The sequence below is a fragment of the Pithys albifrons genome, chromosome 2 (genome assembly GCF_047495875.1).
Source record: "Pithys albifrons albifrons isolate INPA30051 chromosome 2, PitAlb_v1, whole genome shotgun sequence".
Taxonomy (NCBI): domain Eukaryota; kingdom Metazoa; phylum Chordata; class Aves; order Passeriformes; family Thamnophilidae; genus Pithys; species Pithys albifrons.
Window position 1 is genome coordinate 57,879,068 of NC_092459.1, and position 17,904 is coordinate 57,896,971.

A 17,904-nucleotide genomic window follows, 5' to 3' on the forward strand; every position below is an offset into this window, starting at 1 on the left:
AATTTTAAAAGTAATTAATCATACTAAATAGCTCCCAGTCACTGAAGTTATTTAGCTTTAGGTATATATGCCCAGATTGGTGGTGGTGGATGCCCCACTCTTGGAAATATTCAAGGCTGGGCTGGAACAACATGATCTGGTTGCAAATGTCCCTGCTAATTGCAGGGGTGTTGGACTAGACCCAAACTATTCTATGATATTCTTTTACCACTCATTTGCTCCTGTTTATCTCTTCATTGTTCAACTTTACTTCAACAGGAAAATTTCTACCAGTTCCTCTTACCACAGTACATCCCATCCACTGGTCCCAGCCACAGCAAAGGACATTAACTGCAAAGGTTGGGGGTTTTACCGCTATTGGTTCAGAGATGTTTGAGTGCTTCAGAGATGCTATCAGGTCTTCCTCCCTCTTCTGTGCTACAGACAAACAACTGCAAGCTACTGAGCTCTTTACTCAAGTGAATCCACATTCTAGCATTCACAATGTCCAGTGCTTGCTCTTGCTACCATACACGTTCAAATACAAAATGTTCAAGACAGCTACAGTAAGACGACTTTTATTTCACTGGAGTAGTACTGCCCCAGAAAAGGCATTGTTCTAATTTTTTTTCCTTAAAAAAAACTATTACTTTTTTTTTTTTTCTAGGGGGAAAAAGTTGCTTCTTGTTTCTCATTCTGTTAAGAAAACAATCAGCATTAAATTCTGACGTTTTCTGGTCATTTTCCTTCACTATTGTTTTGTCAATTTATTTAGACCTTAATATTCTAACATGTTTATTCAAATGTTATTCAAATACTAGGTTAAATGTTATTCAAATATCAGGTTATAGGATCTGATATTATAATGCAATGTTTTGAGGTTATCTTAACAGAATACTCGCTACATCAAAAGGAAAAAAATATTTTCTCAGAAGCCATTTATTGCAAATTTTTAAATTCTGCCTCATGAACATTTGCTTTTAACTTCTAATTTCTAATAAAATGAAATCTGACATTTTCATAAAACAAATTCTGCTTTCCAACTTGCTACTGTTAATATTACTACTATTATGTTAGGAATTGTATTATGAACTAAGGAACCATGCTTTTAAAAATAAAATATTAAGGGACCAGCAGGCAGTCCTAGAAGAGCATGCACTTCTGTTTACAATATGACTAGAAAAGGAAGTTTATGTTCATGCAAAAACAAGACTTAAATATTTAAGTATTTCCTGTTGGACGGACTTACGGCATAGTTGGAAACCTGGTATTTAGCCATTAAAAAAACAGTTAATATAGATGGCAAATGTCAGCAAAGGAGATGCAGTTCATTTGCCAATTCTTTGGCATAGGAAACTAGTGGTTTAATGGGGTAACTGTTGTTTGATTTTTTTTCCACACAGTCACAAAATTTGCAAAAGTTACATCAGTTCCTTGCATGTTAACCCTGCTAAATTGTTGCCTGTGCCAATGTTCCAGCCAAAGTTGGAAATACTGAAAGATTTCTTTCCCTTTCTGAAAAGCCAAAGTTAATGATGGCTGAAACCAGTTTCATCTGGTATTACTTGAACATTGATATTATACTTTATAAAAACAGCAAAAACTCTTTAATCAGTTTCATTGAAGTGTATAAGAAGTTCCTGATAAAAATAACAGAAACCATTTTACTTACTTAGTATAAATATTCCATTAAAAACAAGCCAGCACTAGCAAGAAGATAGCCTATGCCATTCTTTGGACTTTTTTTAAATTCTGATTTTGAGAAACAGTAACAAATTCTCTGTAACATCTCCGCTTTTCAAATCACCTGAAAGCACGAACAGAACTGTATGTAAAGTGAACACTGAACTGGAGAGCACAATTGTCCCTGGCAATTCAGTACTCCATTGAGCACTGAAACTTCCTTTCCTTGGCTAATGGAGACCCACAGCAACTTCCTTCAGTCAGCTTCTCTTTGCCAAGCCCATGCTTATAGAGAGAAGATGGCGCCTGTGATTCTAAAGATCTGAGCTTCATTTCTGAATTAAGCATCTTCAGACTGCAACTGGCAGGAACTGTTTGTGGCAGCAATCACTCTTAGATTTAGCTCTCATCCCACCCAGAGGAGGCTGAAAATGGTTTTGTTGTTTCTAGAGAATCTCTGTCAGCAGAACACAACCTCAAGAGAGTAATCTGAAAGTTTTAAAATTGTGAGATTAAGTAACCAGTGATATCTTGTAATTGACTTGGCAAATGCTATTGCAAACCTCAGAAAAATAAATCAAGCATGACCAAATTTAGTCCCTACTACGGAATAGGCAGTGAAAGAGAGAGAGAATTTTTGTTCTGCTGATCTTACCAGAACATTTCTGAAATTGTTCTCCTACTGATGGAAAGAGATGTTTATGGAGGTCAATACCATGACCAAAGCTCACAGTTTGATATGTGGCTAAGGTCTGGGGAAATATCTCCATACAGTACAGTATTGACCTGATCATCTTTTCAAAATAACCTGAATACTTTCCTCTTTTATTAAGCTTTTGATCAGCTTTGGGTTTTTTAAATGTGTATCTAAATTAATATTGTTATCATAAGAGCCATGCAGAGCCCTGCAAAATTATTTGTGGTTTCCTGGAAAGGAAAAAAAAAAAAAGTTGTAACAGTTATCTTAGGAAAGACTGGAAAACATTTATGGTTTTACATATGGTCAGGATAACTTGGAAAACATACTCCAGGTGGAACTATATTACTGAAAGCAATCTGCCCAAATATATCTGAGAGAAACAGGTTTTCCAGAAAGCCTTCCCTCCATCTGCAGATCTAATGGATACAGTTACGGAGAACATTTCCTTCTAGGCTCTCTACTTAGAGCTTTTTCCTTCTGCCTCATCATTAGCAAGAATACATTTTGAGGGGAATCTGTAGTGAAGAAAAGAACCAACGTGTTTTCATGATTATTGGTGGGGTTTGAGAGCATGGTAATAAAATGCCAGGACAGAGGTGACAGCAAATTTCCAAACTTGCTCATCCCAGTGGAGCTACATTTACACAAATGTGTTTGTAAGAAACGCAAAGAGCTTGATTACAGTAAATATGGCCTGATTTTGCAGTCATGAGAAACTAGGTCAGAGGGAGCTCAGTTTATCACTAGGATATTTGTGCATCATTGTTAGACCTTTCCCACGACTTCCCATCCTGTACATCCCTACAGCAAACTGCGCTCAGTGCTGTCATGCAAGATGCAAAGAAAGAAATGAGGCTGTGGCACTTCTCGGAGAGGGCAAATAATGTCAGTGTTGGTACATGTACATCATTGGAATGCTGATGTGCAGGCAGAATAAAGACATGCAGAGTGGTTACAACATGAGCAGAAGTGCAGACATGATAACCAAGTACCATTAATATTTAATATGAATTACACTGCTATAATTCAGTGGCCTAGGTATTCAACCTGGCCAAAGTATCAAGGATTTTTTAGGCACTGCTAGTAATAAGTCTGCAACTAGAATGGCATTGGGAAAAATCAAATTCAGTTGTATTTTTCTAGTCTTGCATTGCAAATAAGAATAAATTTGGGAGAGGTCTGCATCTACACCATCTTAGTGTTCATTATAGAGTCTAAATGGGATTATACTAAATTCATAATGAATTATTAAAGTCAGAAAGACAAAATCTGAAGCATAACGAGGAGTAGATACTCTGCAATATTAATATATGCAGCCATCAAATATCTAACAAGTTTAAAAAGTTTTGGAATACGCATTAATTTTATTTTAAATAGTGCTTCTTTTCCCAGTCAAATACTATTTCATCTTCATTTCAAAACCTAAAATGAAAAACTGTTATCAGATCTTGTGATATCTGATTTACAGATGAAGGAGCAAGCCCTGTTATTCCTTTGTATTTATCAATATATTTATGTCCCATTTATTATTACTGTACTTTACTTTCTTTGAAAAAAAAATCAAACTTAAAAGATACCACTGAATGTAGATTTTTTTTAGCTATTGACTAAATTGTTGCACTCTGAAGATGCTTAATTCAGAAATTTCAAAAGTTAGAAAAAGCCAATTTCATAGCTGCAAGTCTCTTCTGTATACCGCAGGGGGCAAAGGTACCGTAGGCTACAGTATCTTATGCCATCTCACTAAGGTAAGAGGTGAGAGAAGAAACACTTCAAATGTGGCACATCTCTCATCTTTCGAACTGCTGCCATAATTTTTAGATACTTATGCCTCAGCTGAGTAAATATGTATGCACATGCTCAGCTTTAAAGACAGCAGCAGTACTTTTTGATTAATTGAGACTATCCAGTTACTTAATAATAGTTAAGTATTTAGAGGATAAGTGTCTCTTATCTGGTTAGGCCCTTTTTCTACTTGGTCTTTTTTCACCTATTCACAAACAGCAATCCTGAGGGATGCAGCAGTTATTCTTTTCATAGGATGATTACATAAAGACGACAACTAGCATGTCCACTGTCTCCAATAGTAAGTTATTTTCTGCCTACTTGGTTTCTACTGACATTTTCAATTAGATGCTGTGTTCTCAACCTCCCACTCTATTAGTCCAGTCCATTATTAAGCATTTGTTGCAAAATCATTGCAATGATCACTGTGTAACTGCTGCTTTTGGAATGGCAATGATTTTTTTCTTATATCTTGACTTTACACTGGATCGTCTTTGTGTGTAAAAACTAAGGGAGGAAATAAACTAACAGAGTCTATCAGATACAGTGCTTGCAATACCCTTAGTTCTCTTTCAGTGTATCTAGTATTTTCTTATTATAGTCCATTAAAGTGAGATTAGTCTATTCTCTTGTTACTTGTTATTTCCTTTAAAGCCACTTATAATTTTGCCATTTACTGTGGGAGATTTTAAGCATCAGATTCAGTATGCTGAACTGTTAATTTTTCAAAGCAGGCAATGGAAATATTACACAACCACACTGCTTCAAATTACTGATGGACTTCTGTTTATTTCTTTACTGTAAGCATTTTTGCTGAGTTATTAGTACAAATTGCTAATCATAAAAATTATTCTCTGACTTGGTACTAAGAATGAAAATGCAATTGGCTCCTTGCCCTACAGATCTCCAGCAATCCTCACTCCTCCATTTCCAGAACCTTTTTCCAAGGAGTCTGATTAAATGGTGACAACAACCAAAAGATTACCATGAACCCATAGAACCCCATGGTATGTTTCCTACATTTCCCAGTAGGTGAGACTCTCAAGATGTGATGCTGTGGGCAGCTCACACAATAACAAATCCTACTGTTCTCTTAGAAATTCACATCACTACTCTTGACAGTATGTTGGTAGCAGATAAAAAAAATCTTCTCTTATGTGCCTTTAGTATGGGCTAAAGAAAAGTTGTTGCAAATTCATAGTAAAACTATTATAATAATTTCAGAGTTGGGGAAATAAAGTTCTGAGATATAGTTTGGAGAATTTAATATGTCCAGTTTACAGCAAAGACATAGCAACCATCCCCCAATAAACATAAAATTCTTCCTGTTAAATAAATCAATTTGCAATAAATAGAGATAACTAGAAATAATTGTTCTTACTAGGAAAAATGAAATTAAAAATAATAGACATCTGGAATCAGACAAATGTGGGGGAAAGAATATCATACTATGATTTTTAAAGTGATGAAAGAAACCTTCTGGGAGGTCATTAGAAAACATTCTTGCAAGTTCCTCATAACTCTGCCTGCTTATGTTTCTTCTGCATATTTTCCAAGCTTTTTAAGCACTCTGTTCCCTGTCCCTTCTACAAGTTACTCACTTGCATTCATGTTTTCTTTATTGCTCCTTTTAGGCTGCTCTGCAAATGTGCATCACCTTTTTTTGTTTTACTTAATGCATAAGGACTGTGCATTTGCAATCTTCTCTTATATTAAACTCACACCCCTGAAGCCTTCTAAAACTTTATTCTGGTGATGGCATCTTTTGGTTCTGACCCTAGGCAATGCCCTAGCCTATAGTCTCTGCATGACTCTATGATCCCCAGGACAGAGGCAAAGACATACTTTTTCATAAGCAACTACTGATTCAAGGTGATTCCACTACTAAGTGCCATCTAAAGACACATGCTTCACACTATCTAAAAATCAGTATCTGATAGTCTTTGAAACTAGTCTCTACATTTGGACTTCTTAATGTTTGTGAGTCACTTAAAAACTTGGCATATTTTTCCGATTTTTTAAATAATGTACTATATAAATAGACTATGTAAAACTTTTTCAGGTGTCTGTTTGGGAATGTGCTCTTACTAAGTTGTGTCGCAATGCAGTGGTGTGGGTTAGCTGAGAGAATAGAAAAGTTTCCAACAGTAATTAATCTGCCACTCTAATAATTTATGAGCCATTTTTTCAAACATCAGCTATCAGATAGAAGTGGGAGGAATAATAGAATATAAGTTCTGCTTTACAATAGTCTATTAATACAGAAAGGCAAAGGCGCCTGTACTGTAAGGAAGCTGTCAGCAAAGCTGCAGGCTGGAGGTCCCAGTATCGCTTACAGTACTGGCAAGCAGGAGGTCATTGCTGGGGAATTAAGCTTGGGGAGGGAAGCAAAAGAAAAAGGTTGTGGGGGGGTAGAAGGGGAGAATCAAGGATCTTTCTTCACCATTCTTTTTTTATGGCTTTTGTGTGTCTGGACTGATTTGTTGTGGGAGAGCTGCTGGAGACAGTATATTTGGCACAGGACAGGATAGCTCAAAGCCAAAAAGATGGTGCTATTGCCAGTTTAAACCATGGTTTTCTCTTTTTTTTTTCTTTCCCCCTCCCTCCTTTTTCTTTGAAGGAAGGAAAAGAAAAAAGGGGAAGAAAGGGACTTGCAATGAAAACCAGAGCAGTGGGTTAACAATGACCCTGCAGGCTTCAGTAGACTAGAAAGATACACCAGGCACTTCCTCTACCATGTGGCATGCAATTCTGCTGCTTCTGCTGCTCTTAGTACATAACTTCAGAGTGAATATGCAAACAAATAAAACTTTTGAAGAGACACCAATTATGAAACACCAGCTATTAATCTGTCAGCTTACTCTCTTTCCTTTTCTCCCACCACGGTATTTCTTTCCTCAAGTCTTTTCCAGTTTTCCTGTCTACCTGTGAAAATAGGCACTGCCTTGTCATGTTCTCATTTGACTCCATTTGCCTTTTCCTTGGCATTGCTTCTCAGGATGAGTGAGGGCCAGAGATAATAAATTCATATTTGTCTTGTAATCACTTTAGCTTCTTTAACTCAGAGTCTGCATTAGAAGTAAAGCCATGCATTGCTGTTGAATGATTTCCTTCAAGTCTGGCTGGTAGTGAAAATGCAAAAGGGAAGCTTTAGGCGAGCTGAGCTTGTTCAAGGGCTGTTTAAAATGCAGTCACAATGGCTGGGTACATTGCTGTGTAGGAGTGTCTTTTAGTTCTGATGGCTTTTCCCAAGTGAAATGAAAAGCATGATGTTGAGGTCACATCTTCAAGTTGGATAAAACATTACAGCACAACTGAAGTCACAGAAACAGAGGACTTGCAAAAATCTGAGCATTTTGTCAATTAGAAGTCTCTGAGAGCGATGACAGAGCAGATTTTTGATGCTAAAAGCCCTCATAATCAAATAGAAATCTTCCAGGCTTTCCTGTGAGCAGCTCTTATGTGGCTCCATTCTTATAACAAAAAAGACAAAAAGAAAGTCAGATACAAAAAATCTTGTATTAATTAAGGATAAGTAATCAGTGAATTGTAGTACAACTGTGAAGCAGAAATGTATTAGGATTCATTAATTTACAGACACACCCATTAATGCCCAGCAACCATTTTTACCCTTCCTTTTTTAATTCATAACTGCTGGTCTTTAAACTGTCCAGAAATCAGGAGAAAAAAAGAAACTGGGTTACCTACAGCAGTTGTTTTCATTTGACACTAATCTTGGGAGGGAAAAAAAAGTAGATTAGGTTTATTACATAGCTTCTTTAAATACTTACATTATAACACCAGATCCCAGTTTCAGTTTGGTATTTGACTGGCCTCCTGCTTTGCACCTGTAGAACTGTAAGTGAAATGAATACAACAATTAATCCTTCAGTTCTCACTGACTCATTCTATCCATAAGACAGGTACATAACCAAGTGACCCCAAATTTTCCCAGAACTAAGGATACAAAAAGGTAGAGTAAATTTTAAAAACTCAGAAGATTGCTATTGCTGCTATCAAGAAGGCTGGTGGCTAAGTTCTATTAAACACTTAAATATTCAGATATTAATCTAAAAATTGGTCTGGGCACCTGTGAATACATTGTCTTCCAAGATGCCTCATATCTTTTATCATAGAATCAGTAAGGTTGGAAAAGACCTTCCGAGACCATCAAGTCCAGCCTTTGACAGAACACCACCTTGTCAACTAAACCATGGCACTAAGTGCCATGTCCAGTTATTTCTTGACCACTTGTTGCATGCAGTAAAGCTGCAAATGCCACATGGACAGCCTTTATGTCACAGTGCTTTGGCACTTCTGCTCCTTGTCTCAATGGGGACCACAAAGCACAGAGGTAAACGAAGAGGAAAAAAAAATAAATGAAAAAAGTTACTGCAACTCCTTGTAGCTCAAAACCAAAATGAAGAAGCTGAGATATAAGGTTTAAACAGCCCAGTAGGCAAAGAGTCTTCAAAGTCTTTTGGAGTTCAGTTGCCTGGTTTATCCCTTTCTGGCAGGAACATTGCTTTAAAAAGTAATTGCACAACACACACCAATATGAAAAAACAAAAATATCATAAGAAGCCACATGAAATTAAAAACCAATAAAATTTGCCTTCCTAGATAATTATAACCACATATTGTATGAAAGTGTTAATGCCTGTGCTACTGTACTGCACATCGTCTATTTGTTTTCTTTGTTCTTAATCCCTTTGTTTGACGAGTCAGGATATCCTGACGCAAAGGACACTGCAAAATTTCAGCGCAACAACACTATAGTACTTTGGAAGTGCTTCACAATTTTCAAAGACAGCTACCAAGTGTAGTAGGCTAATAGTATGGCACTGCAGTCTGCAGTCAAAACTTTTGCAAAGAGTTGTCAGTTTGAGGTTGGGACATTAAGATAAACAAGGCAGAGGATCCTATAAAAGGAGAAACGGCACGCTGCCCTGCTGATGTTGATGTGAGAAGGAAAGGCTTGTGCACGCTGTTTTTGCACATAGGGGTGTTAACTTTCAGTCCATTCTCTTGGCTTCCCTTCCTCTGTAAACGAAGATCCTGCTTGTTTGCCGGTTTACTTTTCCATCTGGAGAGAATGCAGAACATTAACTGTAACGGGGAGAAGACAAATGTATTAACTATACATGCTAGGAAATTTTTACTAAAATTCCATTAAATAAGTCCTCTTCAATTTTACTGAACACTAAGTGCCCGTGCAAGAGTTTACCCTCCACACCTCTGCCGTACGCTCAGCAAACTAACAGCAGGCTAAAATGGATATATTGCGCAAAGGCAATATGAAAGTTGTGCACAATCGCATGCCCCGCCGGGTCGGGGATCCCAGGGAAGGGCCGGTGCTGCTACGGGGCCCGGCCAAAGGCAGTCCACCAGCGCGGGGAAGTGCTCGCTGACAGCCACGCAGACCCTGCACGCCACCTCTGCTGCTGCACGGGATGGAGCGCTCTCCCGGGCGGCTTTTCCTTGTTTTTAAAGATCAGCGATGAATAATTGTCGTAGCCTGTGAGCGATCGCTGCCACGAGGCAGTGTCCTAACGTGAACCATTCAGGTGCAGCTGTGCAGCCGAAGCGATGAGGACGCGGAACAGATCCCGCACCGTCCCTCAAACCCCTCATTTCAGCAGCTCGTCCCTCTCGGACCCCTCGAGCTCTGGAGTGTTCGCTGCGCTTCCGCGGGCGCGGCCGAGAGCGGGGCAGGCGGATCTCCGCTCCCGGTCCGCGCAGCGCCCTGTGAATCACCGCCCTTCCTCCAGCCGAAGGGCAGCCGAGGTGACGGCAGGTTTCACTAAGAGGCCAAACCCCACACCGGCTCCGCAGCCAGGCGGGCGAGCAGGAAGGCGGGGCGGCGGGGGCTCCCCCATGGCATCACCCCGGGGATACAGTCAAACCGCCCCCGCTGTGGTGCCCGGCGAGGTTTGAGGGGCGGCTCTGCAGGCGCGGCTCTTCTGCCCCCACCCGCCGGGCTGTGCCAGCCCCCGCTCCGCTCCGCGCCACCGGCAGCCGCGGCCCGAGCCCCCGCCCCCGGGTCCCGGCATGAGCGGCGGCCCCGCACCCGCCCCGCCGCGGCTGCTGGCGCCTGGCTGAGCGCTGAGGTTGCGCTCGGGGCCGCCGCAGCTCGGCGCTCCTTCCTTCCTGCCGTGGGGCCGGGCCGAGCGGGCGCGCCCCCTGCGCGGGGCGGCGGCGGGGGGCGGCCGGGCGCCCCCGCCCCGCTCTGGATGCCCATCGCGGCTGCTCGGGCCGGGGGGTGGCTGCGGCTCCGCGGGCCAGGATGCCGGTGCTGGAGCGCTTCTTCCCCGTGGCAGAGCCGGGCAGGCGGAGGAGGACGGGGGAAGAGCCGATGCCTTTTCCCATGGGCAGCCTGCCCGGTTATCAGCAGGGGACCCTGGCCTGGGACTTGCCGGAGATGATCAAGATGGTAAAGCTCGTTTGGAAATCCAAGGGGGAGCTCCGCGGGACGAAGCACAGAGGGGTTCTGGAGAGCGAGGATGCCCTGGGCGGTTCGGCAGGTAGGTTTCCCCCGCCGGGCTGCTCGGGGGAGCTGAGAGCACACGCAACGGGGGCTGGAGCCGTCCCGTCCCATCTTAGGGCAGAGCCGCTGGGGCCCGGGGTAGAAAGGCGCGGAGTAGAAAAACGTGCTTTTGGCAGCTCTGTCCCCCCGCGGGGACACGCACGCCGGAGTTAGTGCCGGATCTGAAGCCAGGTCCATTTGCTCTCCCGGTCCAATCTGTTGCATGGTTTTATACCCAGGGTGATAAAAACCCGGCTAAAAACTAGAGCAAGTAGCTCCAAGGCTTTGAGGCTGACCTCAGCCAGCAGCTGGGCTGGCTGCCGGCGCGGGGGAGCCTGTCCCCGGCCCGCACGGAGCTGCGCAGCGGCGGTGAGAGGCAGCGGCGCCCCGGGCCGCCGGAGCTGCCCCGGTGGTTTTCGCCGTGGCTCCCCGAGCGCACAGCCTCTCCTCGCACACCGCCGGGCTGCTCCCCGATGTTTGCGTGCGCTGGGCTCATTTCACATCTCTGCCCGCGCTTCCCTTGTGCAAAGCACAGTGACTCCCTTACGACTTGTGTGTTGTTGGCAACCAGTATTAAAAACTTGAGACCAGTTCTTGGAGTAACGCTGCCCCATCCTACTACTTTCTCTTTAAGCGTGGTGTGTTACTAGCTGAAGAGCACGTGCTTTTTTTATTAAGTGCATAAGTCTTGCATGCAGCTTTTTTCCTAACTCACTAACATATGGCACCACATCAAAGGACTTATTGAAGTCCAGGTTAGATTTACTCCATTTTCATTAGGTAGAGATGAGTTGTCAGATTAGCAATGGAACTTCTGATCAGCTGATTCTGCATCTTGACCCATGCTCCACATTGCTTATGGTTCAAAACCTTTTGCCTTATGTCGTAGGCAACCCTCTTGCCTCCTTCAAAACCTCTTGCCTTCTGTTGAAGACAGGGTTGTTGGTTCAGTATCAGCTGATAATTTTATATTCTCCTGTAATTGTACTACTGTGATTTAATAGACTCAGTGAAACTGTGTGGCCCGTTCCTTCAGAACTTTGCATTATCTCATCTCTTCTACTTGGTCACTAAATTCTTCTGATAAATTCAGTCTTCAGAGATTATGTCTTCACTTTCCTATGGTGTGCCCTTTATATATCTATATATATACCTATAATTTGCAGTATTTTGTACCAGAATAATTTAATTTCCTAGGTAGAATCACCTCATTATATATATTTCCAAGTGTCTGTGTGTGTTTGTTTGTGTAGGTATTCTCTGTGTGCGTGAACTTGTAGGAATAAACTTGAATATTAAATAACTATTAGTGTATCACTTTTTAATACCTGCTAAGGTCATTGTATGTCCATTATATTATGTCAGATATTTGCAGTTTAACAAAACAAAAAGTGATTGGTTCCCCTCTGTTTTGAAAAAGGGAGGATAGTCCTTGGACTCTGAGAAAGATGTGCAGTGGGCCATCCCACCCTTTGGGAATCACTTCAGCTTAAAGGAATAATAAGTAAGAGTGTCATGGATAATGAATGAGGAGGTCAAATTGATCTTTTAAGACTTGGAGCAAATCAGCTGGGAATGTACCATAGCCAGTCAGGGAGACAGGTTTGTGTGTTGAGTGCTGAGTGTTTAGAGATGGACCCTAATCAAACAACTTAAGAAATGCTGCATTGGTTACACCTTGTGTATGAGTAATAGTGGTTTTTCAGAATGCTTGTGTTTTATCTAGTGAAATTACTTTCATTAGGTAACAAATGAGATTCACTTTCAGATTCCTGGAGGCAACTAAAAATGAGCATGAATGTACAGAGACAGATTAGTCCACTAGCAGGATGTGAGTAACTTGCATTTTACTCAAGTGGCCATTACTTGTATTCAGTGAAGGGACAGTCCTCTTCATGGTGCCAGATCCTGTTTCCTAAGCTTAGCTGACTAGCACCAGAACAAATCAGAGCAGAAGATGACTCTTAACTCTCAACACTTTAAATACGAATCATCAGACAGTTTGAGTGAACCAGACCTGGGTTGCTGGTTTTTCCTCCTCAGCAACAGTCATCCTAGTAGTTTTCCCTCTTGTGGTTTCATTTTAGTCACTTTAAGTACATTGGAGTATGTGGGAAAACCAGTAAATGCTGAAATCTAGTATGCTTAAATAAGTGCAGAGTCAAAGAATGCAGAAATGGGAAGAGAAGATAATCATTTGGAAGGCTCAGTAGTTTGAGGTACTCAGCTTCATGTTTGTATGGTGTTTTGTACATGTTTGACTCCTTAAAAAAAACCAACAAAAGTGTATAATTTACATCATATAAAAAAGGCAGTACTTAGTTGGTAATCAGATTTTCTTCAGGTGAAGTTAAAGCAAATAACTTCTGCTCAAGGTACTGCTAGCTAGGCAAATAAGTGTTGGTTCTTCAGTTGTAGAGTTCACAGCTCTTTCCACATCAAGGGCTTTTTCATTTGAATTTGTAAGTGTTCATGTGATAACTCCTCTTCTCTTATCACATCCTCATGAAACTACTTTGTTTACAGTAGAGGAGGAAATAGGTATGAGTTCTGGAAGGAAACTGTCAGGATTTCTGCCATGCTTGATCATGTTAATAGAGATTTAGCTAAGCAAGTTCCTTTGCCATGCCTGAGTGATTGGACTGGGCTTTGAGCTGGCTTTCAAGAAAGTCACAACCCTCTTAACCACAGGCAGAGAGGAGAAAGGAGAGCTGTATCTGCACATGCCATCAGTTCTGTGGATGGCAATGTCTTGGGGACCCATATAGTTGTAATTTATAATGTGTTACTGTTTCCTGAGGTATTAGAGAGCTTCTAGAGAGCAAAACTATCTATGTGTCCTGGGATCTCAAATGTAAGAGCTATATCCAAGTCTTTCATCTTGTTCAGTACTGAGAATAAGCTACTTAATCTCCCAGCAAAAAGTCTTTGCAATACATCATGCACCATATAGCTGGCATGAATGAAGGACTCTGATCTCATAGAGACTGCCTGCCTGGGATGATGATGATTTATTTTCACTTCCAAATCAGTAAAATTCACGTCTTGAGCCTTCTCTTTTTGTTGCTTTGCATTTTAAAGTTAGTATTAATTAAGGCTACAGACCTTTCTCCTGCTCCTGGCCTGCTATTTCTTAGTAACTCTTTTTCCTCCCCCTTTCAATCACTGACCAAATCAGCATGAAACTGTGTTTTGGTGAAGTGTCTCTCTGGCTGTGCCAGAAGCCATTTTGGTGGGAAATGGGTATAATTTGATGTAATTCCTTACAGTGTTTTGAACAGATTTTTTTTGCGAGCCAGTGCTTTTTACTTGAGTAGAGTAACAGCATGTATTGATATTATTAAAACTGAATTATTAAAATAATTCTTATCTGATACTATGTTGATCTCTAGGAGGTAACTGTGTTCGATTTAGGACCCTAACTTTTTATACACTCTTTCCTAGAATTCAACAGTAGCTTTGCAAATTAAACAAACTTGATCAGGGAACGGGTACAGATTTGCCTTTGAAAGTCTTCCTTATGAGCATTAGCAACCTCTTAAACTTACCGTGATCATCCCAGATAACTCCAGGACTTTCTATATTGAATCTTGCACATGTGCAGACATGCAAGACTTTCAGATAAGGTGCAGTGCTACACAGAATTATTGAGGTCTGTTGAGAACACTGGGTTTTTTTTGAAATAATGCTGAATGTTTTTTTCTACTTATTTCTTTCTGCCTGTGGATATTTTCTCAGAAATATAGGTTCTGATTCATGCATGCATCATGCTTGCTAACTGATGAGTCCCCTTGCCATGAATAGGAAAAACAAGCCAGTACCACACCACTCCTATTACAGTTTGCTTCTGGGAAAATTTCTGCCTGTTATTGGTGTGTCTGTTTGCTTCTCCTGTTCAATCAGCTGTCTCCTTTCCAATTCAGTAATCTATTCAAATGTCTTGCCATCATCCAGACTGATCTGGCTCTTTTAGCTGTGTGCTGAGGAATCCCTGTGATACACCTGTTAGAGAGGTCAGAGTGGTCAGAGTTGAATCAGCTGTGCTTCTTCAGTGGTTGCCTGAAGGTCTTCCCTAATGTTACACACAGGACCTCCCAAAGACTCAGTATCCAAGGAAATACGCCTTCTGCTTCATTTTTTCTTTTGTATGTAACAACTTTTATCATGCTGTGCAATAGCTTTGCTATGCTTCTTAAAATATACTTCATGTTTCCCCTTCCCATCATTGCTTCTAGAATCACAAAATGATTGGGTCTGAAGAATTTTTAAAGAAAATCTAGTTCCAACCTCCCTGCTGTGGACAACAACAGGGACTTTCTGCTAAACAAGGTTGCTCAAATTCCCATCCAGCCTGGCCTTGAACACTTCAGGGGTCGGGCATCTACAGCTTCTCTGGGCAACCTGTTTATGCACATACTTGCTGAATCACGTTTAGTTGTGACACCTTGAAACTCATGCATGTGTTTGTAGTCCCACTGCAATAACTAATAATCACAAAATGCTTAAAATCTGCATCTGTGAATTGCTGAGGACCAAATGGGGGTTTGGCTAACAGCTTAGAAAGGTCATCATTTTGTGTAGTTGATGTTGAGCATGGAGGTGCCAGAGATGCAGATCTGAGCAGTAAATAAAATATGGGAGCTATCAAATGGCATTATCTTAGCATCTGACCAGTCTCCTCTGTTATTCCTTAGGCTGAAATCAGTCTTTAGCTTTGTTTTTGCCCTGCTGAGAGATGCAGAGCAGGCAGGAGGTCAGCTTGCTGTATATTTCCGAGCTCAGGTTTTCTTTTCTTTTTTTTCATTAAGTTTTGTGTTGAGACTTGTTAAATCCATTAAAGTTACTAGGGACAAGGAAAGTGAATTTGGTAGGATCAAGGCTACCTGTGGCAACTTTGATTGCTCTCTACTGTGTTGGAACTCCAGCCCCTGAGAACAAGAAACATGGTCTTCTATATTCTTGTGAAGAGCTGGTTGAATCAGTAGGACTATGTAATGATCTCATTAAGAATAGCAAAATGAACCAGTGCCCAGGACCACTTCTATAGTGTGTGTAAAGTAGACCAGGAGATAGAATACAGACGTTTACTGGCTTAACATAAATCAGTAACAACATGTAAACTGGGATTATTTTTTCCAAAAGACTTCAGTAATTAGAGAATTGGCTTCAAATACTAAAAAAAATAATTTTGAGACATTAAATCATGGTCACTGTTGAGATTTTGGTCCTTGTTTAGCACCTACCTGTTTATTTTGAAGTATATTTAAAATACAGTGTAGAATGAGAAGTTCAACTGATGTTAGAAGTCTTTGGTTTTGAACGTATCAAAATGAGCTGATGTAAGTATATTTGTCAACCAAAGTCTGTTTGTTTTGTGAATCAAAATTTTCACTCAATTATGTTTAGCCATTGTGCTTAACCCCTCTCTTGTGCTTCATTCTTACGTACATTTTCTGTTGTATATTTGTTAGGATTTGGGGATGTTCAGTTGTTCGAGTTGGAAGGGTCCTTTAAGATGACCAAGTTCAACCATTAACCTAGTATTGGCATGTCCACCAAAATAAGAGCTTGACCAGGAGTAAAGAAGTAGAGAAGAAATAATCTGAAAATCTCACTGATTGCTGAATGGTCTCTCAGTTCAGCCTGGCTGGCACATTTTTGTTTGCATTATTGTTAATGTTGGAAAACAGAATTTATTTGCAGAAATACTTGGAAAAGCTCTTTGAGCAGCTGTTCAGCTATGTACAGCCACAAAAGAGAGAAAAAGATTACACTATTATGGTGTAAAGGTTGCAGGATAAAGTTGGGAGATAAAATATTAGTGCCTAGGTTGGATTGGCCAGAATAAAGAAGGGAGTGCTACTGCTGTGCTAGAAAACTGCCATAAGTTTTACTGGTGTGTCAGCTCAGAGACAAAAGAGCAGCCTGATGAAAACTATAGACACAAATAGAGCACATTCTGGTGAGCTGTGAAATGGTGGCCAGATCTGTTTTTTTCAGTGAAGCTGTTCCGAATATCAGAAGCCAAAGATGTGGCTCTACATGTGAAAATAGTGTTTCTGAAGGAAAAGCTTCTAGACTATAATGCAGAGTTTTTTGGTTGTGGATTTTTTTTTGTTTGGTTTGGTTTGTTTTTTTGTATGATTGTTTGCTTTGTTAGGGTTAAAACTCATAGTTTTATTTTATCTTTGGTAAATGGTTTCTTAAGTTCTCTATACTCTGTGAAGAATTAATCTGATAAGTGGCTACTAATAAAAAGCAGTAGTGATATTAGCCATGCCTGCCTAGTAGTGAAAATTTTCTGTATTGATTAAATATTGTTTAAAATGCACAGTGGGAGGCTTGGTCTGCATTTAAGTTCCAGTGCTTCTAAAGTGGGAATAATGCATTGTATGCAACTTATTTGCTATTTCAGTGCTTTTTCATAGCAACAAACATAGTTTATGGTTTGTCATACTTAAAACTGCTCGGAGACATGCATCCCAGCAGCTTTCTGTAGTCTTGCTTTATGAAGTGTGAATTCTGCTTTCCATCCAGGCAGCAAAAGAAAAAGGGGCTTGTGTCACCATTTTCTCCACTATGATCTGAGAATCTATTCAGACCCCCTCCCCAGAGCTCTGTTTTCAGAATATGCTAAACTATGTTTGTTAGGATAGCTCACAGGCTGCCTAAGTGCTGTCACATTTCCAAGGGGCATCTTTACCAATGGGCAAACTTGTCTGAGTTGGAGTTGTACTGCAAGAACTCACTGGTGTCAGCTTCTTTGAAAAAAGTCAGCTGACCTCAGGCTGTTTCTTCACAGCAATTATGCACCTGGTTCTGGCCATAGTGCTGTAAAATATGCTAGTCCTCCCGTCTTCCTTTCATCTGGACTAAAAAGTGAAACACTCTTGAGACTTAAAACATGCTTTGGCACTTGTTAAAACCTTTCTGTAAGTCCTCCTAACCTTGTTCAAAAAGAGTATTTAGCCTGCTAAATTCTGCAATAAACTATATTGACTTAATACTCTAGTGGTTCATGATATAGACTTGCAAATGCAAGACAAAGATGTCTCTTCATTTTTTTTCCTCAGCTTGCAACATAAGATGTCTTCTGTCACTGTTATAGCTATAAATGAGCTATGTAAGACAGAAGGAATAAATTCTTACTAAACTCCTGGATAAAGTATTCTTTTGGCTCTTCTGTGGACAGCCAGCTATGGCTTTCCCTTTCCCTTCCTCATATCACCAC

At 40.7% G+C, this 17,904-nt stretch overlaps 1 protein-coding gene across 3 annotated transcripts in view; it reads left to right on the plus strand.

Moving 5' to 3' along the window:
- PDE7B (phosphodiesterase 7B) overlaps positions 1-17,904 on the plus strand; it is a 175,999-nt gene that overhangs the window by 81,642 nt on the left and 76,453 nt on the right. Inside the window, exon 1 of one of the 3 annotated variants that reach the window (XM_071549128.1) lies at positions 9,967-10,671. The exons of the other annotated variants lie outside the window; for them this stretch is intronic. Coding sequence (XP_071405229.1) covers positions 10,434-10,671 — 238 coding nt within the window. The 5' untranslated portion in view covers positions 9,967-10,433. Of the gene's footprint in view, positions 1-9,966; positions 10,672-17,904 lie in introns of those variants that run through there. 3 annotated transcript variants of the gene reach the window in all.